Genomic DNA, 27,821 nt, shown 5'->3' with positions numbered 1-27,821 from the left:
CTTGCGTAGTATTCCATAGTGTATATGTAGCACATTTTCTTTATCCAATCTATTTGATGGGCATTTAAGTTGATGCCATGTCTTTGTTATTGTGAAGAGTGCTGCAATGAACAGACATGTGCCTTTATACTAGATTGATGTATATTCCTTCAGGTATATACCCAGTAATGGAATTGCTCTGGGAAGCACCACACTGTCTTCCACAATGATTGAACTAATTTACACTCCCACTAATAGTGTGTAAGCATACCTTTTTCTCCACAACCTTGACAGCATCTGTTATTTTTTTCACTTTTTCATAATAGCCCTTCTGACTGGTATGAGACGGTATCTCACTTTGGTTTTGATTTGCATTTTCTTAATGATCGATGATGTTGAGCTTTTTTTCCATGTTTCTTGGCTGCATGCATGTTTTCTTTTGAAAGGTGTCTGTTCATATTCTTTGCCCACTTTTTAATGGATTTTTTTTTCTTGTAACTTTAAGTTCCTTACAGATGCTGGGTAGTAGACTTTTGTCAGATACATAGTTTGCAGATATTTTATGCCATTCTATAGGTTGGTCTGTTTAACTCTGTTTTCTTTTGCTGTGCAGAAGTTCTTTAGTTAAATTAGATCCCATTTGTCAATTTTTGCTTTTGTTGCAATTGCTTTTGGCATCTGCATCATGAAATTGTTGCCTGTGCATATGTCCTAAATGATATTGCCAGGGTTTTATGGTTTTGGGTTTTATATTTGGGTCTTTAATCCATCTTAAGTTAATTTCTGTGTGTGGTGTAAGGAAGCGGTCCAGTTTCAATATTCTGTATATGGCTAGCCATTTATCCCAGCATCATTTATTGAATAGAATATCCTTTCCCCATTGCTTGTTTTTGTCAGGTTTGTCAAAGATTAGATTGTTATACATGTGTGGTCTTGTTTCTGGGTTCTCTGTTCTGTTCCTTTGGTCTCTGTGTCTGTTTTTGGATCAGTACCATGCTGTTTTGGTTACTGTAGCCCTGTAGGATAGTTTGAAGTCAGGCAGCATGATGCTTCCAGCTTTGTTCTCTTTGCATAGGATTGCATTGGCTATTCAGACTCATTTTTTGTTTATGTGAATTTTGAAATAATAGTTTTTTCTAGTTCTGTGAAGAATTTCAGTGGAGGTTTAATGAGAGTGACATTGAACCTATAAATTGCTCTGGGCAATATGACCATTTCAGCTGTATTGATTCTACCTGTCCTTGAGCATGGAATGTGTTTCCAATTGTTTGTCATCTGTGATTTCTTTGAGCAGTGTTTTGTAGTTCTCCTTGTAGAGTTCTTTCACCTCCCTAGTTCGCTGTACTCCTAGGTATTTGTGTGTGTGTGTGTGTGTGTGTGTGGCAATTGTGAATGGGAGTACATTCCTGATTTGACTCTGTTGGCTGTTGACTCATTTGTCTGTTGTTGGTGTATGAGAATGCTGGTGATGTTTGCACATTGATTTTGCATTCCGAGACTTTGCTGAAGTTGTTTATCAGCTTAAGAAGGTTTTGGGCTGAGAGGATGGTTCTTTGAAGTTGAGCTCCAGTAGTTGCCAAAGTGCTCTCAGACTGCTGGCAATACCACTCTGTAGGAGATGATGGAGAGTCATGAGTGTAGGTGTGCTGGTGGGTGTGGCAGGTGTGCCACTAGGGCAGGGGCACTCCAGCATGTGGCACCATGGGCAGGGGTGCTTAGGAGGAGATTACAGGAGCATGACAAGTGGAAGGTGTGTGCACTTCAGTAGGGATCACCATGGGCAGTAGGGGTGCTCTGTTGGAGGTCCCATGGGCAGGGGTCACTCCAGCAGGTATAGTGGGAATGTCATAGGTGGGAGGTGCTACAGTGAGTGGTGCTGCAGGTAGGAGGCCTAATTTGGACAATTTTGTAATCTTCGTATGGCGTATAAAACTTTTTCTTTTTTTACTGTGATAAAATATACATAATGTAAATTTACAATTCTACCCATTTTCAAGTGGACAATTCATTAATTACATTTGTATTGTTGTGCAACTGTCACTACTATTCACATCCAGAACATTTTTTTGTCATCCCAAACTGAAACTCTGTACCCATTAAAAAATAAATCCTTGTTATTCTCTCCCCAACAAACAAATGTTGGTGAGGGTGAAGAGAAAAGGGAACACTTACACACGATTGGTAGGGATGTAAATTAGTTCAGCCACTGTGAAAAGCAGTTTGGAGATTTCTCAAAGAACTTAAAACAATTGCCATTTGACCCAACCATCCCACTTCTGGGTATATACTCAAAGGAAAATTGCTCACTCTATCAAAAAGACACAAGCATTTGTATGTTCATTGCAAGACTATTCACAATAGCAAAGACATGGATGGAATCAACCTTGAAGCCCATCAATAGTAGATTGGATTTTTAAAAATGCACACCATGGAATACTGTGCAGCCCTAAAAAAGAATGAAATCATGTCATGCCCTTTGCAGAAACATGAATGAAGCTGAAGGTTATTACCCTAAGGAAATAATGCAAGAACCAGATGATGTATATGCATCTCTTATGTATATATATTAAATCATTGTTGAATGCTTTTTCTTGTTTTATATGAAACAAGAAAAGTTTACAAGGTACAATGTACCTTATAAATATGTACCATTTGTGTATATCAATTAATGTCATTCACTGTATGTATACAATGTATAATGATCATATCTGGCTAACTAGGAAGCTCATCACCTGAAACTTTTAAAATACAAAAATGCAGAGAATGCAGAGAAAGGGTAACTCTTATACATTGTTTGTGAGAATGCAAATTAGTACAGCTACTATGGAAAACAATATGGTGTTTCTTCCAAAACTAAAAATAGAGCTACCATGTGATCCAGTAATCCTACTACTGGGTGTTTATTCAAAGAAAAGAAAATAAGTATGTTGAAGAGATAGTCACACTCCCATGTTTATTGCCACGCTATTCACAATAACCAAATTATGGAATCAAACTAATTGCTCATTAATGGATGAATGGATAAAGCAAATGTGGCACATACACACAACAGAATCATTATTTAGTGATAAACAAATAAATTCATGTTATTTGCAGAACATGGATGAACCTAGGGATCATTGTATTAACTGAATTAAGCCAAGCACAGAGAAATAAATATCATATATTCTTACTCATACATGGAAGCTAAAAACAGTCTTGGATATTGTTTTTTTTTTTGCTGAATTGCTCTGGCCAGAACATCTGATATTTGCTGAATATGAGGGACAAAACCGGGTTGACATATGCAACTTATAATCTATAAATTGGTTTCATGCAGATTTGAGGAAATAATTAAAAAGCTAATTTTTATTCATGTTTGGTATTGTTATATTGTGAATGACTTAAACAGATTTTGTGGTGACATTTTGAAATAAAAAAGAAGCTTACAAAGTCAGAAAAAAAATAGAAAAACATAAATGAGGCAAAACACCACATATCTAGATGATTATTCACCACTGTATTACCCATTTTGCAATAAAAAAGTTTTATAAAAAATATATATTTTTCTTGCCATATTATTTTGAGGAATATTATAACAAAGATTCATAACATGAATTATACTTAAAACCTAAACAAAATGATTTTCTGCTCCATTTTTTGAGAAGATAAGTCATTAACATCTAATCAATTATTCATAACAAAACATTAACATAATTTAGAAAACTCATATGGTGAGTGTCTCAATCCAATCCCAGCTGTAAGTATCAAAAACCAAAACTATATGTAACCTTTACATAAACCACGTCAAGGTAAGCACCCTCAGTTTTTTTGCTTGCAATTACTTTGTTGTTTAGATTTTTGTATTAATGACTAATATTAATATGATTAATATTACCTTAATAATTTATTAATATTAGTCATATTGATATTAATAAAAGTCTTTCAACTTAACCATCTCTTATGCATATATATGAAACCATTTATGTTTTTTCTTGTTTTAGATGACATTTGTGAATTGTAAAAATTTTGTTTCCTTTTAGTACTGTGTAAATAAAACCTGCAGAAAAGTTCATTTAATGGGATATAACTGTAATACCACCATAAAATGCAACGGGAAAGGGGTAAGTCACTTTTGTATCTAAATTGCATGTTATTGTTGTGGATAATTCAAATAGACATCTGTTTATGAGGATTGAGAGTCTAAGCTATTTAAACTTGCCCAGGTCTAGTAGACTAATATAAAGAAAATTACTTGACCTAGTTTTAACACTATATAACACATTAAGTGAATTGTGCAAGATACGTATTGAACTGTAAGCAGTCACAACTTAATGATTAGTAATATGTTTAAATAAAAACATTTACTCTTCTTCAACACAAATAAATGTGTTTTTACTTATATTGTGAATATACTTTTTCTTCCACATACATTTAATAATTAAGGCATATGAGTATACAATATTTTACAGAGTATACTTAAAAACACATTGACATATCGGGGAATATTTTTTTCTCATGGAGAGATTTCCAATAGCAAATGCAACTTGACGCAAAAAGCTTTCTTTATTTCTTCTGAGTTGTTTTGTCTGTTTTAATCTGGTAATTTAAATTTGTTAATTTTATATTGCATTTCCATTTATTAAAATTTACAAGTTGAGGGTTTTAAAAAATTATTTTCCTAAAAGAAAATCAATGCGTGATGTAGTCAACATAAGAGTAACCTCAAATTCACCAGAATGTATTAATATTTAATTCTATAATTTCTAAATTAGTTGGATTCAGAAGATATAAAATGCTAGTACATTGTCAGTAATTTGCTATCAGCTGTTAACAAAGAAAACAGCCACATTTTAATGTTTTGTTTTTTTCTTTCTGTAATTATAATTTTTGGTTTGAGTTTTTTACTTCCTCTGTTATATTATAGGTCTTCAGCCTTATTATTTTTTATAAGATCTCAACACAAAGTTATACATTGTCAATTTTTGCTACCATGTTTCATTGGGTACATAATTGTTTTCTTCATATATTTTTATTTACATTCAGTCATTTTACTTCTACTTGTTAGATTTTTTTTAATAAAACCTTTACTATGAAATATTACATTCATAAAGGAAATACATAAGGTAAAACTTCTGTATTTACATTAATCTATATTTCTACATATGTTATATTTTGTAGTTAAAATGTTTAAAAAGAAAAACTACTGAAAAATAATTATAAGTCAATAGAAATCTTACTGAATCTAGGCAAATTTGCATAGATTCTCTAATGACAGTTCTCAATAGACAGCTTTATCATTTATCATTCCCGTTCAATTGAATTAGCATGTAGGTGTTCTGAAATTCCATTATTCATGAAATGTTGCCAGTTGTAATAGTGTCATTTTCTTTTTGCTAATGATATACTTTTCATTAGTTGCCATGGACAGTTATAATTTATTACTCTGAAAACTAGTAGTCTAAGCATCAATATCAAGAAGTTAAGAAAATAACAGAATATTAAATTCAGGCTTTTATGCATGATTCAGTGTAAGTGGTGGATATTCTTGCCTTGTCCTTATTGCGAAAGAAAAAATTTCCAGGCTTCACACTTTAGTGTAATATTTGCAGAATATTTTTATGATAATTTTCTGTTAAAATAATTCTTTTGTTTCTAGTTTAAGTGTTTTCTATTATGAATAAATGTTAAATTTTATCAAAGACTTTTTCTGCATCTATTGACTTTACTATATGATTTTCCCCTTTAATCTGTTAATGTACAAATGTATTTATTGATTTTTAAAATAGTAAGCCAACTTTAATTCCCAGAATAAAACCAACCATGACCTGCTTTTAGTTCAGTTTTTGAGTATTTTATTTGATATAAATATTTCTATCTTATGGATTTGATAGTTTTATATCTTGTAGTTAATGTTTCTGATTTTGTATCAAGGTTATGCTATTTTGGTGGTGCTTCTTCGTTGTATATTTTCTATAGTAGCTTTAAAAAAAGTATAGACATTTTTCAGAGCAATGTTTGGTTTACGTAAAAACAAGCACCAAGTACAGTGAACTACAATATATCTGGTCCCGCTCCCTCCCTGCTTCCCCTATTATTTTGCATCTTGCCTTAGAGCGATGCCCTATAATTCCTGTGCTACTATTTATACATTATTATTAACTACAGTCTATAGTTTACATTGGGTTTAACTCTTTGTACTTTCTATGGGTCCTAAAAATATATGGGTCTTATAAAATATGCATCTTAAAAGATATGTGGATCTTAAAAATATGTTTCCATTATTACAGTATTATACAGAATAGTTTCACTGTGGAAGAATGCCCTGTGATCCATATATTTAGCCCTTCATCCCTTTCCATAAACTCCTCGAAACCAATGAACTTTTTACTGTCTCTTAGTAATATTTATTTAAGATCCCTCCATGTCTTTTCATGGCTTTATGGCTTATTTGCTTTTATCATTGAATAATATTCCACTCTACAGATGTACCACAGTGTGTTTGATCATTCATCTATTAAAGGACAATGTGGGTTTTTTTTTTTTTTTTTTCCATTTTGGGCAATTGTGAATAACAGTTGCTATAAACACTAATTTACAGGTTTTGGTGTGGACATAAGTTTTTATTTCAGTTGGGTAAATACCAAGGAGCACAATTACTGAGTCATATAATAGCAGCATGTTTGTTTAGTTTTGTAGGCAATTACTAAATTGTCTTTCAAAGTAGATGTATCATTTTGCATTCTCACTAACAATGAATGAGAGTTCTTGTTGCTTGATATCCTCACCAGCATTTGGTGTTTTCAGGAATTGAGATTTTAAGCATTCTAATTATTTAGTGGTAATTCAATGTTGTTTTAATTTACAGCTCTCTAATGACATATGATGTTGAGCATCTTTTATTACACTTATTTGGGATATGCATATCTTCTATAATGAAGCATCTTAATCTTTTGCCTGTTTTTTTTTTAAATAAATCCTCCATTATTCCCTTTCCCTAGCCCATGGTAACCACTATTCTACTTGAGGTTTCCATGAATTGATTACTCTAAATACCTCATATAATTGGTATTATACAATATTTGCCCTTTTGTGTCTAGCTTATTTCACTCAGCATGATATTTTCAAGGTTCATCCATGATGTATCATGTATCAAAATTTCATTCTTTTTTAAGCTGAAAAATATATCATTGTATGCATATACCACATTTTGTTCATCCATTGATTTGTCAGTGGATGCTGAATTTGCCTCTACCTTCTAGCTGTTGTAAATAATATTGCTATGAACATTGGTATACAAATATCTGTTGAGGTCCCTGTTTTCATTTCAATTATTTCAGGTATATGGCCAGAAGAATTGCTGGAGCATATGGTAATTCTATTTTCAATTTTTTTTCAGAGTCACCATATTTTTTGCCAGTCTCACCAACAATGCAAGCACAGGGGTTCCAATTTCTCTACAACCTGCCCAATATTTATTTTTATTTTTTAATAGTAACCATCTTAAGAGTTGCAAAATGGAATATCACTGTAGTTTTGATTTCCATTTCCCTAGTGATTAGCAAAATTGAGCTTTATTTCCCTTATTGGCAATCCATATACCTTTAGAGAATTTTCTATTCAAGTCCTTTGCCAATTTTAAAATTGTGCTTCCTTTTTATTATTGAGTTTTAGAATTATTTATGTATTTTGGATATTAATTCCTTATCATATATGTGATTTGCTATTTTTCCATTCTATGTATTATCTTTTCACTGTCTTGATAGTATGCTTTTGTGTACAAAAGTTTTTAATTTTGATGATGTTTAGTTATTTTTTCTTTTGTTGCCTGGTTTTTTTGTTTAATACTAAAGAAATCATCAAATCTAATGTCACAAAGCTTTTCCCTTATGCTTATCTCTAAGAGCTTTAACTTTTTAACTCTTCTTTCAGTTAGATCTTTTTTTTTTTTTTTTTTTTTTTTTTTTTTTGAGGCGGAGTCTCGCTCCGTCGCCCGGACTGGAGTGCGGTGGCCAGATCTCAGCTCACTGCAAGCTCCGCCTCCCGGGTTTACGCCATTCTCCTGCCTCAGCCTCCCGAGTAGCTGGGACTACAGGCGCCCGCCACCTCGCCCGGCTAGTTTTTGTATTTTTAGTAGAGACGGGGTTTCACCGTGTTAGCCAGGATGGTCTCGATCTCCTGACCTCGTGATTCGCCCGTCTCGGCCTCCCAAAGTGCTGGGATTACAGGCTTGAGCCACCGCGCCCGGCCTCAGTTAGATCTTTTATCTATTTTGAGTTAATGTTGATATATGGTCGAGATCAGAGTCTAACTATATTTTTACACATGGATATACACTTTTCCCAGCATTTGTTGAAACAATTGTTATTTACCCATTGAATGGTCATGGAAGCCTTGACAGAAATAATTTGACCGTAAATGTTAGGGTTAATTTCTGGGTTCTCTATTCTCCATTTGTCTATATGTCTGTCTTCATGCCAAACCACATTGTTTTCATTATTGTGGCTTTGCAGGAGGTTTTGTCCTCAGGAAGTATAAGTTATTCAACTTTGTTCTTCCTTTTTAAAAACTTTTAAGGCTACCTGAAGTGCGTTGGGATTTCATATGAACTTTGTGATGCATTTTTCAATTTGTGCAAAAAGCATCATTGGAATTTTGATCAAGATTGTTATGAATCTGTAGATTGGCTTGGTAGTATTATCTTGACAATATTAAGTCTTTCAAATCATGAACATGAGATGTTTTTAAATTTATGTCTTCTTTAACTTCAGCAATGGTTTGTAATTTTGATTGTATATGTCTTGTCTCTCCTTGGTTTTAAGTTGTTCTTAAGTAGTATTCTGTTCTTTCTAATAATATTGCAAATGGTATTGTTTTCTCAATTTCCTTTTTGGGTTATGCATTGCTAGCTAGCGTATTAAAATGCAGCTATTTTTTGTATGCGTGTTGATTTTGTGTCCTGCAACTTTTTAAATTTATTAGCCTAAGATGTTTATGTGGGATCTTTAGGGTTTTCTACACACAAGAATATACTATCTGTAAATATATTTTATGTTATTCTGTCTTTCCAATTTGATTGCCTTTTATTTCTTTTTCTTGCCTAACTGTTTTGGCTAAAATTTTGCTGTATAACATAAATTTTTGTATGTTGTGTTTTTATTTACATTTCTCAAAATATTTTCTAATTTTCCCTGTGATTTCTTTCTTGAACAATTGGTTGTTTTAAAAGGTAGTGAATTTTTTCACATCATTCATTTTGTCTTCTATATCTTTTAAACATCAAAACACAATAATTATTGTTTTCTATAGTCAACATTTATTTATTCTTGCTTAATCATATATTTTACTCTTTCTATTTCTTGTATTTTCTATGTTTCTGTATTTATTTCTGTTAAAAACTTTCTTCAGCGTGAAAAAAGTATGGTGGCTAAAATTAACATTTTTTCTGATAAGTGTTTTTTTGAATGTTTTATCTTTAGGTCAGAATTTTCTTTCAGTAGTTTAAAAAATATAATCTGTTTTATATTGACTTACATGATCTCTTCTGAGAATTCAGATGCATTTTACCTTTGCTTCTTGAGGAACACCTGCTTTTAATGTTTTCTTTTTGACATTAGTGTTCATGTGTTTGCATATGATTTGCTAAAGTGTAGTTTTCATCATACTCGGAACTTACAGAGCTACTGAATTCTACTAAGAATTATTTTTCTCAAGTTTTGGAAATAAAATTTTAAGTCATTACTTAATTTTGCTTTTTCTATATTCTCTATTAATCCTTTTGGGATTAAATTTACATCAAATTTATGGTTTTGTACTGTGTTCCAAATACATTTTAAAAATTTTAACAGAAATAAACACAGAAACATAGAAAAGAATACAAGAAATAGAAAGAGTAAAATACATGTTAGATTTTATTCTGAATCTCTCAAGCTTTCATTCTTTCCTCTTCAATCTGGGAGTTTTAAAGCTATTTTCTAGTTCTGTTATTATTCTGCTGTTTCTAATTTGCTTTTACAGCCTTGTATTGTATTCCCGACTTAATCATATTATTTTTCCATTTTTAAATTTCTTTAGTTTTAATAGATTTCAATTATGTGGGGAAATTTTGTCTTCTCTATTTTTAGAATTTATTAATTTATCTCATGTCTAAGTTGTAATTATTTGGCATATTCTTTTTATATCCTTGTAAAGTCTATATAATTTGTAGTGATAACTCCACTTTTTGCCTGGTATTGTTAATTTAAGTACTCTCTTTTATTGTATTGACACCCAGCTAGTGTCCACTGGAGAACCTTTTGGTGAATTGCTTGGTGTGTGAGAAAATACCTCAACACATCAGGAGTCACAGAAGCGTTCTTTGTTGACTACATTAGGGTAATTTTCTGTACCTCTCACAGTCGTTTCAATTGCCTGATTTTCTTCTTGATACCTTTCTATTTCCTTACAAACCTCCTTACATAATTTGCAATGGAATGTTTAACAACGATGGTAAGTTTTACAAGAGAGGCTTTATAGTTTTCTCTTGGCAGAAATAGTGTGGATCTGATTAGTTTAAATCCATTTATGGATTGAGCTAGGTAAATACAAGTTCATCGCTTTATAAATCTAAGACACAGTTTTATAAATCTGTTACACCATATTTCAATGGTGTAAGTATCTAAATCTTTCACCTAAAAAACTGCAGCATCTTTATCTCCTCAGCATCCAGAAACTCTAAGAATTACAGCAGTGCTTTAGAGAAATTTTTGAATTAGCTTTTAGCTTAAGAATATGGAAAATGCTTTTAGGGAGATAATGGCTGTATTATCTAGCCCTTCACAACTCCACTTTCCAACCCCTGCATTTCAAGAAAATGATAATAATTCTGTTGTTTATTTGTATCCTAAAAATTGCCCTCATTACTGTCAAGCTGGAGTTATACTTCTAAATGTGCCAAACTGGCAAGGGCTTCTTTGAAAAGGGGCGATCAGTGGTTTGAAATTATCATTCCTTAAAGAACAAGTCTCACTTGTTTTTTATGGTTTTTCAGCTTAGTAATTGCATGTTGAATTATTCTAAAGTTTAATAATGTACATCATATTCATTCTAGGTTAATGGAAGCTTCCAATATTTGCTTAACTTGCTGAAAAATTTAGGAAGAAAGACTTCAATTTTATTGAATTATTTTTTATTATTTAATTATATAATTTTTTTCATTAATAATTTACTTGAATGAATCATATTAGTGAATTTCCTAAAGCTGAATTATCTTTTAATTTCTAGGATAAACCCTCCTTAGTTTTGATTTATTATTTTTTAATACACAAGTGAAATGTGTTGTGTTAATATTATAATATATATGAATTTGTTTTCTTAAATATACTGTGTGTAGAATTTTTTGTGCTAATATGAGATGTTTTATGATCTTGATATAAAAAATAATGCAATGCTTATAAATCACAGTTTTTCATCTAATAACTGGACCACATTTATACTGCTAATTGAATACAAGTGTGCCACAAGATATTGAGTTTGATGGACTGCAGGTAATGAGGTTGGATATAGAGTAAATATTGTTTCAATGAGAAGCCCATCCAATGATCTTCAAGGAGGGACAAAGCAGAGCAGAATGTGATAATGGGACCTTATTGCCCCAGTAGGCAGCAATGATGATTAGAAAAATCTTGAAATTTCTGATCTTTCCCAATAAGCTGAGGATATCCAAAGAAGTACACAACTACCTGTGCATTTTTCTCAGAAATTAGTTGTATAATGTATGTGAACAGGAGGGACAGGAAGGTGACAGGGAAATGTATTTTCTGAATACTCAGAGAGCATAGGGTGTAAAACAATGTGAAATGAGGGACTGAATTGGTCAGAATATTCTATCTGTGTGTAATTTATGCCACTTTAATAACACTTAAATTAACTACAATGTGATTTTTCTTAAAGTGCTTGTGTATTCTAGAAATTAAAGCTACAGCATTACTTGGAAAACGACATTAAAAATTGATTTTTAAGACAATCACATAATCACTGGAAATTTTAACCTCAAATTTATCAACAAATAAAAGAGAATGTTGTTGAAGCTTAAAATAATTTTAATTGCCACAAATTCTAAATGTACAGTAATTTCATTTCATAATTGCTTACTTGTGTAAACAGTTTTCTCATTCAGAATTTTATAGAGCTTATCATTAATATTTCTTGGTCGGGAGATGTATGTGAAAAAGTAAACAAAATTTGATATGAGAATATTCACAAAACAATTCTCTCACTGAAGTTTGAAAAATTGTACATAGAACTTTTAGGTAAATGTAATAGTAAATATGTGTCTTAACATTTTGGAATCTATCTTTCTTAAACAATTATGAAATCTAACGAAAATTTAATAAAAATAAGTTATCCCAAGCTCTTTTTATCTAACTAATTGGTACATTATAAACATTAATTTCTGAGTATAACATGACATGAAACATTCAGATTATAGAGTCATTTGGACACTTTTTTATTTTATTTCTATGATGTTGACAAGGTTGATATAAATATATTTGCTTCCAAAATTTTTGCTCAAAATTAATAATGAATTTGGACCTGCTGTTCTTACAAGACTTAGAATAATTGATTATATTTTTAACTTGTTCCCCACCAACTGACCCACGTAAGTTAAAATTTATTCTAATATAAGTGTGGTTTATTTGTGTTTTATATGAAAATCAGTGATTTTATACATCTTTTAATTTTTTTCTAAAAATATATATATTTCTGATAATCTTATTTTTCTTATTCTTGTTTTTGATATGTTCATTGTGATATATTTTTGCTTGTATTTACTGATATATATATTGTTCTATTTCCTATTTTTACTTTTTAATACATTGTGAGAATCTCTGCCTTTTATTAATCAAGATGCTTGTTGTTCCTGACATTGTATGCTGCGTATTTCTTATATTTCACATTTAAACATTTCTTTTCTTTTTTTAATTAACTATGAATTAATTTTTAGCTTTCATTTTAAGTTCAAGGGTACATATGCAAGGATGTTACAGAGGTGAACACATGTCATAGGAATTTGTGATACAGCTTATTTGTTACATAGATGAACACGTGTTATGGGAATTTGTGATACAGTTTATTTCATCACCCAGGTATTAAGCCTAGTATCTATTAGTTATTTTTCCTGACCCATTCCCCCTCCTAATCTCTGCATGCATGTGGACCCCACTGTGTGTTGTTCCCCTTTATGTGTCCATGTGTTGTCATCATTTAGCTCCCACTTATAAGTGAGAACATGTGGTATTTGGTTTTCTGTTCCTGTGTTTGTTTGTCAAGGATAATGGCCTCCAGCTCCATCAATGTCCTGGCGAAGGACATGATCTCATACTTTTTTATGGGTGCATAGTATTCCATGGTATATATGTACCATTTTGTTTATTAAGTCTATCCTTGATGGGCATTTAGGTTTATTCTATGTCTTTGCTATTGTGACTAGTGCTGCAGTGCACATATGCCTGCATGTGTCTTTATAACAGAATGACTTACATTCCTTTGGGTATATTCCCAGAAATAGGACTGCTGGGTTGAATGGGATTTCTGTCTTTGGGTCTTTGAGGAATTACCATACTGTCTTCCACAATGGCTGAACTAATTAACCCTCCCACTAACAGTGTATAAGCATTCCTTTTTCTCTACAACCTTGCTAGCATCTGTTATTTTTTGACTTCTTAGTAATAGCCATTCTGACTGGTATGAGATGATATCTCATTGTGGTCTTGATTGTTATTTCTCCAATGATCAGTGATGTTAGGCTTTTTTTTTCATGTAATTGCTGCCTGCATGTATGTATTTTTTTTGAAAAGTTTCTGTTCATGTCATTTGGCCACTTTTTAATGGGGTTGTTTTTATTATTTTTTTTCTTCTCATAAATTTGTTTACATTCCTAGCAATGCTGGATATTAGACCTTTTTCAGATACATAGCTTGCAAATATTTTCTCCCATTTTGTAGTTTGTCTGTTTAATCTGTCAATAGCTTCTTTTGCTGTACAGAAGCTCTTTGATAATATCCCATTTGTCAGTTTTTGCTTTTGTTTGTATTGCTTTTGGCATCTGCATCATGAAATATTTGCCAGTGCCTATGTCCTGAATGATATTGCCTAGGTTGTATTCCAAGGTTTTTATAGTTTTGGGTTTTACTTTTAAGTCTTTAGTCCATCTCATATTGATTTTTGTATATGGTGTAAGGAAGGGGTTCAGTTTCAATTTTTCTGCATGTGGCTAGCCAGTTATCTCAGCACCATTTATTGAATAGAGTATTCGTTCCCTATTGTTTGTTTCTGTCAAGTTTGTTGAAGATTAGATAGTTGTTGGTGTGTGATCTTATGTCTGGGTTCTCTATTCTGTTCCATAGGTCTATGCGTCTGTCCTTGTACCAGTACCTTGCAGTTTTGATTATTGTAGTCCTGTAGTATAGTTTGAGTCAGGTAGTTTGATGCCTCTTTTTGCTTAGGATTGCCCTGGCCATTTGGACTCTTTTTTGCTTCCCAGTGAATTTTAAAATAGTATTCTGTAGTTCTGTGAAGCAAGTCAATGTTAATTTAACGGGAATAGCATTGAATCTATAAATAGCTTTGGGCAGTGAGGCCGTTTTCACAATATTGATTCTTCCTATCCATGAGCATGGAATGTTTTTCTATTTATTTGTATCATCTGTGATTTCTTTGAGCAATGTTTTGTAGTTCTTCTTGTAGAGACCTTTCACCTGCCTAGTTAGCTATATTCCTAGGTATTTTATTCTTTTTGTGGCGATTGTGAATGGGACTTCATTAGTGATTTGGCTTTCCGCTTGACTGTTGTTGGTGTATCAGAATGCTAGCAATTTTTGTACATTGATTTTGAATCCTGAGATTTTGCTAAAGTTGCTTATCAGTTTAAGAAGCTTTGAGGCTGCTGAGACAATGGGGTTAATTGTAGATATAGGATCATGTCATCCACAAAAGGAATAATTTAGCTTCCTCTCTTTCTATTATTTCTTTGTCTTGCCTGATTGCCCTGCCCAGAACTTTAAATACTATGTTAAATAGGAGGGGTGAGAGAGGACACCTTAGCTCATGGCAGTTTTCAAGGGAAATGCTTCCAGCTTTTGCCCATTGATTATGATGTTAGCTGTGGTTTTGTCATACGTGGCTCTTATTGTTTTGAGGTATGTTCCTTCAATAGCTAGTTTATTGAGAGTTTTTAACATGAAGGGATGTTGAATTTTATCAGAAGTCTTTTCTGAAGGAAATTGAGACACACACAAAAACATTCAAAAGATTAAACAATCCAGGAGTTTATTTTTTGAAAAAAGTTATAAGACAGACCACTAGCTATATTAACCAAGAAGAAAAAAGAGAAAATTCAAATACACACAATCAGAAATGATAAAAGGGAAGTTACTGCTGACTGCACAGAAATACAAACAACCATCAGAGAATATTATAACCACCTCTATGCACTTAAACTAGAAAATCTATAAGAAATAGATAAATTCCTAGACACATACACTGTCCCAAGATTGAACCAAGAAGAAATTGAATCACTGAACAGACCAATAACAAGTTCTGAAATTGAGGCAGTAATAAATAGCCTACTAACCAAAAAAAGCCCAGGACCAGATAGATTCACAGGTGAATTCTACCTGAGGTACAAAGATGAACTAGTACTATTCCTACTGAAACTGTCCAAAAAATTGGAAAGGAACTCCTCCCTAACTCATTCTATGAGGACAGCATCATCCTGATACCAAAATCTGGCAGAGACACAATAAAAAATGAAAATTTCAGGCCCATATCTTAGATAAACATCGATGCAAAAATCCTCAACAAAATACTGGCCAACCGAATTCAGCAGCACATCAAAGAAGCTTATCCACCACAATCGAATAGTCTTCATTCCCAGGATGCAAGGTTGGTTCAACATATGAAAATCAATAAATGTGATTCATCATGTAAACAGAACTAAAGACAAAAATGTCACAATTATCTCAAAAGATGCAGAAAAGCTTTTGATAAAATTCAACATACTTTTTAATTTTCTCTAGATCATTTTTAATGTTTTATCTTGCCATGACTTGCCCTAATACAAAGTAAATTCTATAATGTGACTTTGTATTGACTGAGGGGACCCTAGTTACCTGGGAATTTAAACATTTGTTTCTTTTTCCTTATTTGTCTATTTCTATGCCCAGCTTAAATAAAACCTATTTCTCCTTGCCCATGGAATTAAGGAGTGACCATTTTTGCACTTGTACCTACCCTTTACCTTAAACCTCTAAAATTTGTGGTTTTTTGAAAATTTTAGACTTGAAGTTCCTAATATTATAAAGGATTATATACATTATGTTAATTCTGATTTTTAAATTATCTTACAGTTAAAAGTATAATATATTTAGATTTGCTATCCTAGATGAAATATTCTATCATGTCCTTGTACTTTCATTGGAGGGGTGGGGAAGTGGAATAATGCTTTGTCAAAATATAGAGAAAAAATATATATGAGAAAAATGCATTTAGAGATCTTGATATCAAAATGCAAAACTGATGGTTTTCCATATAAGTGATCCTTTGTTGTCTAAAAATTATATTTTTGTTTACCTTCAAACAAAATACTCACACTATTGAATATTATGAGTCTAATTTTTAAAATGTGCCTGTGAATTCTTTATATATACAGGTATGAGAAGAAGTTCATGGTATCTTGTTACGGATATTATTTGGCAAAAATCTATTAATGTGTGTGTGTTTGTGGATGTGGGTATGTGTATTTAGAAATGCATTTGATATATATGAATGAAACACAACATCTTTAGCAGCTGGAAATGGTACTGAAATAGTGGCTGAGGAATTTCACTTCTATACACTTTTATTGTTTGAATTTTACAAAATATGTACTTACTTGTTTTATTTTAAAATGAAAATACTAAACTGTTGAAATATTAATACAAAGGCATGAATAATACAGAAACATTGTCAAATGTTAACTTCTAGCAATGCAAGGTTATCATAAAGTTGTATTTGATCGTTGATTTTTAATATTTGCACGTATGTTATTTCATTATGGAAAATATAATTACTTAAAAATAAAATGCACATTATTGACCAATAATGTCAAATGTTGAAAAGGGACTAGGATAAGGAATTAAAGTGGCCAAGTCGATTGATGTTTATTTTATCACAATACTTTGTATAGACATTGAAGTGCATGAGTAGAAAATGTCCAAATAGTGACAATAAATGTTTTCAAATTACTAAATAAGATAACAGTCATTAAAAAAATTTAACCTCTCTGAATATGAAGGCTACAACTTTATTAAATTTTATTTTTTAAAGATGATTGAGGAAGATATTAAACATGCTCAGGCCAGAAATAAACTTTCACGTAGGTATTTTGCCATCTGGCCATTATGTTGTGAAAATTTTTACTACTTTTTCTAACCTATTTCTCATGTTTTATAGTCATAATAATCTTAAGAAAAAATAACTATTCTATGAAGTTTAGGTATTTATATCAGATACAAAGACTAAGATGACTCAAACTGTTTCTGTATTTTTCTGTTTCAGATATGTAATAATTTTGGTAATTGTCAGTGCTTCCCTGGACATAAACCTCCAGATTGTAAATTCCAGTTTGGTTCCCCAGGGGGTAGTATTGATGATGGAAATTTTCAGAAATCTGGTAAGTGGAAATTTATTTTCTAAGGCAAAATACAAGGTTGTTTTATATAAAGCTAATTAAAGAAATCTAAGTTCTCTTGAATGGTAGCTTCATCTACATTGCAGTAATCCCTCCTTATTTGTGGGGGATACATTCTAAAACCCTCAGTGGATGCCTGAAACTGTAGATAGCGCCAAACTCTAAATGTACTGTTTTTTCCTACATATACATATCTATGATAAAGTTTAATTCATCAGTTAGGCTCAGTAACAGCAATGAATAACTGTCCTTCCATGTTTTATGCCCTGGCGCCTCCTTTGCACTTTCATTGCTGTAGGTCCTATTGGTCTTCTTCTTCCAGAAGACTGCCTTCATTACAATTGATAACTGGCTTTGGATGATATCCTTTCTCCTTGATTAACGTCAACTCTGCTGGAAATGTGGAAGCTGCTTTTTCATCAGCAGACATAGCCTCTCTAGTAATTTTTCTATTTTTCAGTCCAGACATATTTCTGAATCTGTGTAACCATTTCTTACTTGCAATAAATGTCTCACTCATTTCAGGGAATTCCATACTGAAGTATTTCTACAGTTTCAAATGTTTTCTGGTGCAACATGTTGCTGTTAATCAGAACACATTTTCTGTTCATGTCTTCTACTTACAAATTTACTGTCTTTTCTGTCATAGCTAAGCGTTTATCATGCACTGCAGTCTTAACTTTTGTAGTTCGAGATACATCAGCAAAACTAGTACAGATTTCCTTCTCCTTTACAACTTTATAGACTGAAGATTTGTTTTAACCATAGATCTTAGCAATGAATAGTTTCCTTATTAAGGAAAATATGTATGTATGTATATTTTGTATGTATATTTTGTCAAATGTTGACATTTATAAATATAAAGTTTATTTAAATATTAAAATATAAATATACACATACATTTGTAAGTATGCATATACATTTTTTCTTACATATATTTGGAATATGTATGTATTAATATATTTTCCTTAAGTCAAAAGTATTCACCCTTTTCCTTAAGGAAAGAATTTTTGCCTTCTCTTTGGCATATACAAATTGTTGGCTTCACTAATCTTGCCCTTTGTGATCATTATGAAGTAAAATAAGGGTGATTTGAACAAAGCACTGTAATGGCATAACAGTCAACCTGATAACTAAGATGGCAAAGTGACTAATGGACAGGTAGCGTATACAGTATGTATTCGTTTGGAAAGATTCAGGTCCTGGGTGAGACAGAAAGGAATGATGGGAGATTTCATCATGCTACCCAGAATAGCATGCAGTTTAAATCTTGTGAATTGTTGATTTCCAGAATTTTTCATTTAATATTTTCACACAGTGGTCGCCCATGGTTGTTACTGTGCAACCAAAGCTGTTGATAAGGGGGAGTGACTACTGTAATCTCACACAATATTTATAATCAGATATTCCCAGAGATATTCAACTTCAATTAACTCAAGTAAGTTAGAACACAGTACCAGTAAGTTTCAACAAATGTCATTCAATCAAATTTTTTAAATTCACGTATAAAATAATAAAAATTACACAAATGTTTTTCATTCCATATTATTACAAACTCTGTAGGCTGTTAAAAAAACTGTACCATACAGTGTCTATTCTCAATGAACTTTGAAAAATATGGCAAAATACACATGCATTTTTTTAGGAAATAATAGTAAATCAATCACATTTTGAGTGATGGCATACACATGTATACTTTAATTGTTTCTATAAATGAAGGCAATATTGAAGCGGGATATTTCCATGACCCCTTCATGGGACTTGCGACAGGGGTGTCTCATTTACACAACTTGCAGTTCTCAACTCCTTGCAGGAGGGAGTGTGTGAGTGAATGAGGCGGGAACTGGAGTGCATGAGCACTGGAATCAGCTGGCTCCTTCAGTGCCAGCACGGGCAAACTCCACACACTGGGACCTGCTGTGGTCCAACCCTTGAAGGAGGCAGAACATAGGTAAGTGGGTGCAGGAGCCAGGGCGAGCGCTTTTGAGCGTCGGCAGGAGCAAAGGAAGTTGAATAGTTAAAATGCCTTCGAAGAAAAAAATGTTGTAGGAAATACACTGCCCAATATTGAAACTCACTATAAAGCTACAGTAATCAAGTCAGTGTGGTACTGTCATTAACGCAGACATACAGGTCAATAAAATAGAATAAGAAACCAGAAACAGACATACAAATATATGGAAATTGGATTTCTAATAAACGTTCAAAGCAATACAATGGATAAAGTTTAGCTTTTTAAACAAATTGTGCTAGAATAATAATATATTTACATGTAAAAAAGATAAACTCAGAGCTGTATTTCACACCATGTTCAAAAATTAAGGATTACAGACCAAAATATGAAACTTCTAGCGCCAAGCAGACCTAATAGACATCTACAGAACTCTCCACCCCAAATCAACAGCATATACATTCTTCTCAGCACCACATCACACTTATTCCAAAATTGACCACATAGTTGGGAGTAAAGCACTCCTCAGCAAATGTACAAGAACAGAAATTATAACAAACTGTCTCTCAGACCACAGTGCAATCAAACTAGAACTCAGGACTAAGAAAATCAATCAAAACCGCTCAACTACATGGAAACTGAACAACCTGCTCCTGAATGACTACTGGGTACATAACAAAATGAAGGCAGAAATAAAGATGTTCTTTGAAACCAATGAGAACAAAGACACAACATACTAGAATCTCTTGGACACATTTAAAGCAGTATGTAGAGGGAAATTTATAGCACTAAATGCCCACAAGAGAAAGCTGGAAAGATCTAAAATTGACACCCTAGCATCGCAATTAAAAGAACTAGAGAAGCAAGAGCAAACACATTCAAAAGCTAGCAGAAGGCAAGAAATAACTAAGATCAGAGCAGAACTGAAGGAGATAGAGACACAAAAAACCTCCAAAAAAATCAATGAATCCAGGAGCTGGTTTTTTGAAAAGATCAACAAAATTGACAGACCGTTAGCAAGACTAATAAAGAAGAAAAGAGAGAAGAATCAAATAGACGCAATAAAAAGTGATAAAGGGGATATCACCACCGACGCCACAGAAATACAAACTACCATCAGAGAATACTATAAACACCTCTATGCAAATCAACTAGAAAACGTAGAAGAAATGGATAATTTCCTGGACACTTACACTCTCCCAAGACTAAACCAGGAAGAAGTTGAATCCCTGAATAGACCAATAACAGGCTCTGAAATTGAGGCAATAATTAATAGCCTACCAACCAAAAAAAGTCCAGGACCAGACGGATTCACAGCTGAACTCTACAGGAGGTACAAGGAGGAGCTGGTACCATTCCTTCTGAAACTATTCCAATCAATAGAAAAAGAGAGAATCCTCCCTAACTCATTTTATGAGGCCAGCATCATCCTGATACCAAAGCCTGGCAGAGACACAACTAAAAAAGAGAATTTTAGACCAATATCCCTAATGAACATTGATGGAAAAATCCTCAGTAAAATACTGGCAAATCAAATCAGGCAGCACATCAAAAAGCTTATCCACCATGATCAAGTGGGCTTCATCCCTGGGATGCAAGGCTGGTTCAACAAATGTAAATCAATAAACGTAATCCAGCATAAAAACAGAACCAAAGACAAAAACCACATGATTATCTCAATAGACGCAGAAAAGGCCTTTGACAAAATTCAACAGCCCTTCATGCTAAAAACGCTCAATAAATTCGGTATTGATGGAACGTACCTCAAAATAATGAGAGCTATTTATGACAAACCCACAGCCAATATCATACTGAATGGACAAAAACTGGAAGCATTCCCTTTGAAAACTGACACAAGACAGGGATGCCCTCTCTCACCACTCCTATTCAACATAGTGTTGGGAATTCTGGCTAGGGTAATTAGGCAAGAGAAAGAAATCAAGGGTATTCACTTAGGAAAAGAAGAAGTCAAATTGTCCCTGTTTGCAGATGACATGACTGTATATTTAGAAAACCCCATCATCTCGGCCCAAAATCTCCTTAAGCTGATAAGCAACTTCAGCAAAGTCTCAGGATACAAAATCAATATGCAAAAATCACAAGCATTCTTATATACCAGTAACAAACAGAGAGCCAAATCATGAATGAACTTCCATTCACAATTGCTTCAAAGAGAATAAACTACCTAGGAATCCAACTTACAAGGGATGTAAAGGACCTCTTCAAGGAGAACTACAAACCACTGCTCAGTGAAATAAAAGAGGACACAAACAAATGGATGAAAATACCATGTTCATGGATAGGAAGAATCAATATCATGAAAATGGCCATAATGCCCAAGGTAATTCATAGATTCAATGCCATCCCCATTAAGCTACCAATGACTTTCTTCACAGAATTGGAAAAAACTGCTTTAAAGTTCATATGGAACCAAAAAAGACCCCACATTGCCAAGACAATCCTAAGTCAAAAGAACAAAGTTGGAGGCATCACACTACCTGACTTCAAACTATACTACAAGGCTACAGTAACCAAAACAGCATGGTACTGATACCAAAACAGAGATATAGACCAATGGAACAGAACAGAGCCCTCAGAAATAATACCACACATCTACAGCCATCTGATCTTTGACAAACCTGAGACAAACAAGAAATGGGGAAAGGATTCCCTATTTAATAAATGGTGCTGGGAAAATTGGCTAGCCCTAAGTAGAAAGCTGAAACTGGATCCTTTCCTTACTCCTTATACGAAAATTAATTCAAGATGGATTAGAGACTTAAATGTTAGACCTAAAACCATAAAAACCCTAGAAGAAGACCTAAGTAATACCATTCAGGACATAGGCATGGGCAAGGACTTCATGTCTAAAACACCAAAAGCAACGGCAGCAAAAGCTATAATTGACAAATGGGATCTCATTAAACTAAAGAGCTTCTGCACAGCAAAAGAAACTACCATCAGAGTGAGCAGGCAACCTACAGAATGGGAGAAAATGTTTGCAATCTACTCATCTGACAAAGGGCTAATATCCAGAAACTACAAAGAACTCAAATTTACAAGAAAAAAAAAAAAAAACCATCAAAAAGTGGGCAAAGGATATGAACAGACATTTCTCAAAAGAAAACATTCATACAGCCAACAGAAATGAAAAAATGCTTTTCATCACTGGCCATCAGAGAAATGCAAATCAAAACCACAATGAGACACCATCTCACACCAGTTAGAATGGCAATCATTAAAAAGTCAGGAAACAACAGGTGCTGGAGAGGATGTGGAGAAATAGGAACACTTTTACACTGTTGGTGGGATTGTAAACTGGTTCAACCATTGTGGAAAACAGTATGGCAATTCCTGAAGGATCTAGAACTAGAAATACCATTTGACCCAGCCATCCCATTACTGGATATATACCCAAAGGATTATAAATCATGCTGCTATAAAGACACATGCACACATATATTTATTGCGGCACTATTCACAATAGCAAAGACTTGGAATCAACCCAAATGTCCATCAGTGATAGACTGGATTAAGAAAATGTGGCACATATACACCATGGAATACTATGGAGCCATAAAAAGGGATGAGTTCGTGTCCTTTGTAGGGACATGGATGCAGCTGGAAACTATCATTCTCAGCAAAGTATCGCAAGAACAGAAAACCAAACACTGCATGTTCTTACTCATAGGAGAGAATTGAACAATGAGAGCACTTGGACTCTGGAAGGAGAACATCACACACGATGGCCTGTTATGGGGAGGGGGGAGGGGGGAGGGATGGCATTGGGGGTTATACCTGATGTAAATGACAAGTCGATGGGTGCTGACGAGTTGATGGGTGCAGCACACCAACATGGCACGGGTGTGCATATGTGACAGACCTGCACATTGTGCACATGTACCCTAGAACTTAAAGTATAATTAAAAAGAGAGAGAGAGAGAGAAATCCTCAGTGACTTTGAGCACAGATTTCGTAGGTATGACACCAAAAATATGACCCCAAAATGTGATAAATTGGACAACATAAAAAATTTAGAACTTTTGCTATTCAAAAGCCACTGTTAGGGGAATAAAAGGGGAAGCCACTGCTTCTTAACAAATATTTGTAAAATATACACTTGATAATGTATTTGTATTCAGAATATATAGTGAATCCTTGAAATTTAATTTAAAAAGCCACCTGTATAGAAAAGGGGGACAAACTAAGTATATGTAAAGATGCCCAACATCATAGGTCATCGGAGAAATGCAAATTAAAATCACAAATAGATGCTACTCATTCCTTTAAAAATTGCTTACATTTAAAAGGGCTGACCACGTTAACTTTGGCCAAGATGTGGGGGTAGGAACCATATACTGATATTTAAAACAAAATTTAAAACACTGATATTTAAAACAAAACTTATAGTTTCAGAGATTCTTAAGGAGGTAAATATAAATCACCATATAATACAGCTATTACACTATTTACCCAATAGAATAGAATGCTGATGCCCACACAAAGCCTTGGGTATAAATGTATATAGTAACAATTTTTGTAATAGATAAAATCTGGAAACAACAAACATAAATCAAAATGTATACAGTAACAATTTTTGTAATAGATAACACCTGGAAACAATGTAAATATAAATCAACAGATGGCTAAACAATGTGTAGTCTCTCAATACAGTGTAATACTATCAAACAATAAAAAGAAACAAACTTGTTATGTACACCAATATGGATGAACCTCAACATTTATGCTAAATGAAACATGTTAGACTATGAAGAATACATATTGTCTTGTTCTACTTACATATTAGTATAAAAAAGAAAGCTAATTTATAATGAAAGAATATAGACCAGATTAGCTGCTGCCTGTGTGGGGAGTGGCAACATGGCAGGATTAGTGGGCATGGGAAATGTGTGTGGATTATGTATATATGCATTGTTTGCATTTTTATGGTTTCATGGTGGTATACATATAACAAAACCTATCAGATTATACATCTAAAGTGTGGGCATTTATTTTATGTCAATCATCTCTCAGTAAAGCTGTTAAAACAACAAAATTAAAATAATTTATAAAAGAATTTACACTATTTTGTTGCCAACTCTTAGGCACTAGTTAAACCCATTCTATTATCAAATAAAATTTTATAAACACTTTACATTAAGTGAAAAAACTAACACATCAAAACAAAAAAATAGAATGTTTGCTTTATATTTAAAATGTTTGCCTTATATTTGTGAGGGTTAATATTTGTTTATATTTGTGAGATTATATTTGTGACATTTCATCCAACTGTACAGGGGTGTTTGCATTTCATTTTACATGAAGAAAAACTAGGGAAAGAAGAAAAATACCAAAGATAAGTAAAAATGAAGACACTCATTTACTACTAATAGGAATATAATGGTTACAACCACTTAGGGAAATCATTGGAAATATTTACTGATGTTCAATACGATAATATGCAAGCATTGACACTTCCCATGTATGCATATGTCTGAGAGATTTTCAAACACAATGTTGATCAAAAGACATGCTGTAAAATAGTCACAGCAGCACTCTTCATAATACCTCAAATTTCAAACCACCCAAATGTCTGTCAGAATATCAGAAATTAATACCTGCTGTTTCTTTTATTTATTTGTTTGTTTATTTATTTATTTATTTAAGATGGAGTCACGCTCTGTCGCCCAGGCTGGAGTGCAGTGGCGCGATCTGGGCTCACTGCAAGCTCCGCCTCCTGGGTTTACACCATTCTCCTGCCTCAGCCTCTCGCAGTAGCTGGGACTACAGGCCCTCGCCACCACGCCCGGCTAATTTTTGTATTTTTTTAGTAGAGACGGGGTTTCACCGTGGCCTTGATCTCCTGACCTCGTGACCCATTCGCCTCAGCCTCCCAAAGTGCTGGGATTAACACCTGCTATTTCTACACAAAGGTATAGTATGCATCAATTAGAATAAGCATTTTACAACTATAAGCAACAACATTTGTGAATTTCAAAAGTCAGTAATAATGAACAAAGTCAGAAAACAGTGTGTATGCAGTATAATTCCATTTATATAACATTTAAAATCTGTCAAAAATGATCCACGCTCACCCCATTCAATAAATGGTGCTGAGAAAGTTGAATAGCCACATGCAGAAGACTAAAACTATGTATTTCAACTTATACAAAAATTAACCCAAGACGGATTAACAACTTAAATGTAAGACTTGAAAGTATAAAAATTCTTACAGAAAGCCTCTGAAATCCTTTTCTAGACATTGGCATAGGCAAAGAATTTATGACTCAAACACCTCAAAAGCAAATGCAACAAAACTAAAAATGGACAAATGGGACTTTTTAATTAAACTAAAAAGCGTCTGCAAAGAAAAACTAATTATCAACAAAGTAAGCGGACAACCTACAGAATGAGGGAAAATATTTGCAGACTATATATTAACAAAGTACTGTTATCCAGAATCTACAAGGAACTAAAAAAAACTCAATAAGAAAAATATGAACAACCCAATCAAAAAATTGGCAAAAGACATGAACAGACACTTTACAAAAGAAGACATACAAGAGGCCAAAAAACATATGAAGAAATGATCAGCATCAATAATCATCAGAGAAATGCAAATTAAAACTACAATGAGTTATCATGTTATCAGAATGGTTAGTATTCAAAAGTCATAAAACAGATGTTGGTGAGGATGTGGAGAAAAGGGAACACTTGTATACTGTTGATGGAAATGTACATTAGTACTATCACTATGGAAAACACTATGAAGATTTCTTAAAGAACTAAAAATAGAACTATCACTCAATCCAGGAGTGCTACTACTGACTAGCTACCCGAAAGAAGAGAAATCAGTATACATCATATGTTCATTGCAGAACTAGTCACAATAACAAAGTTATGGAATCAACCTAAGTGTCCATCAATGGAGGACTGGATAAAGAATACACACACACACACACACACACACACATATTTATCATGTGATATATATTGATATCATATATATATCAATGGAGGACTGGATAAATAACACATGGTGCATATATATATATATATATATATATATATATATATATATAAAATATTTTCTCCCATTCTGTAAGGTTGTCTGCCTACTTTGTTGGTTATACCATGTGTGTGTGTGTATATATATATATACCATGTGTTTTTTATCCAGTCCTCCATTGATGAATACATATTTATATCTCTTTATACATACATCATGGAATACTACTGAGCCATAAAAAAAACAAAACCCAGCAACATGGGAAAGGCATTAACCTAAGTGAAATAACTCAGAATCAGAAAGCCAAATGCTGCATGTGCTCACTTATAAGTGGGAGCTAAACAATGGGTACCATTGGACATTCACAGTGGAATAATAGACACTGGGGACTCCAAAACGTTGGAAGGTGAAAGAGATATGAAGGGTGAAAAATTACGTATTGAATACAATGTGCACTATTCCGATGATGGGTACACTAAGAGCCTAGACTTCACCACTACACAACACATCCATGCAGCGAAACTGCACTTGTACCTCCTACATCTATTTTTCAAAGTGTATACAATATCAAAAGATAGAAGCATAGCTAATGTGTCTATATTAATAGCAAGTCAAAATGAAAGGAAAATAAGACTCATGCTGTTAGAGGCAAAATTAGTGATTTTCTTTGGGAAAGATAGTGTCTGGTAAACTAAGTTGGGGAGTTATGTTTCCAAAATCTGTTGCTGGTTACATGGTCTTGTTCAATGTAAATGTATTTTGAGCTGTACAAATTTATGGCACAGATTTTTGTTACTATGTTATATACATTAATAAATTTCACTAAATAATTAAACAAACCATGACCTTTGTAACTTTTGGAGAGGAGAAAGGATTAGGAAATGTCCCGCAGTGCTTTGGAATTATAACAGGATCTTTTTTGAGACCTGGAGTGTGGGAATGTGTATGTTCTTTAGTTAACTCATTACTCATTTTGCTAATGTATTTACATATTGCATACTTCTCAGACTTGTGTGATATCTCAACTTTTTAAGTATAGAAAAATAACCAAAGGGAGTAATATGCTTATAGAATGTCAATGAGTGGAAAGATACACACATACACACATGCACACAGAGGCACATGTAATGTATAGATATATAGATATAGATGCAGATACAAGCATAGGTATAAATATGAATTTTCTTTACATA

The 27,821-nt window shown here is 33.1% G+C and overlaps 1 protein-coding gene across 3 annotated transcripts in view; it reads left to right on the top strand.

The window, feature by feature from the left end:
* LOC104676327 (disintegrin and metalloproteinase domain-containing protein 18) overlaps positions 1 to 27,821 on the top strand; it is a 163,245-nt gene that overhangs the window by 120,596 nt on the left and 14,828 nt on the right. For all 3 annotated transcript variants that reach the window (XM_030937875.1, XM_030937874.1, XM_030937873.1), the window contains 2 exons: positions 4,002 to 4,082; positions 17,536 to 17,650. In XM_030937875.1, coding sequence (XP_030793735.1) covers positions 4,002 to 4,082; positions 17,536 to 17,650 — 196 coding nt within the window. The remainder of the gene's footprint in view (positions 1 to 4,001; positions 4,083 to 17,535; positions 17,651 to 27,821) is intronic.

This window comes from Rhinopithecus roxellana, chromosome 9 (assembly GCF_007565055.1).
Source record: "Rhinopithecus roxellana isolate Shanxi Qingling chromosome 9, ASM756505v1, whole genome shotgun sequence".
Lineage (NCBI taxonomy): Eukaryota > Metazoa > Chordata > Mammalia > Primates > Cercopithecidae > Rhinopithecus > Rhinopithecus roxellana.
The sequence above is the reverse complement of the archived record's forward strand: the minus strand, read 5'-3'. Positions and strand labels throughout refer to the sequence as shown.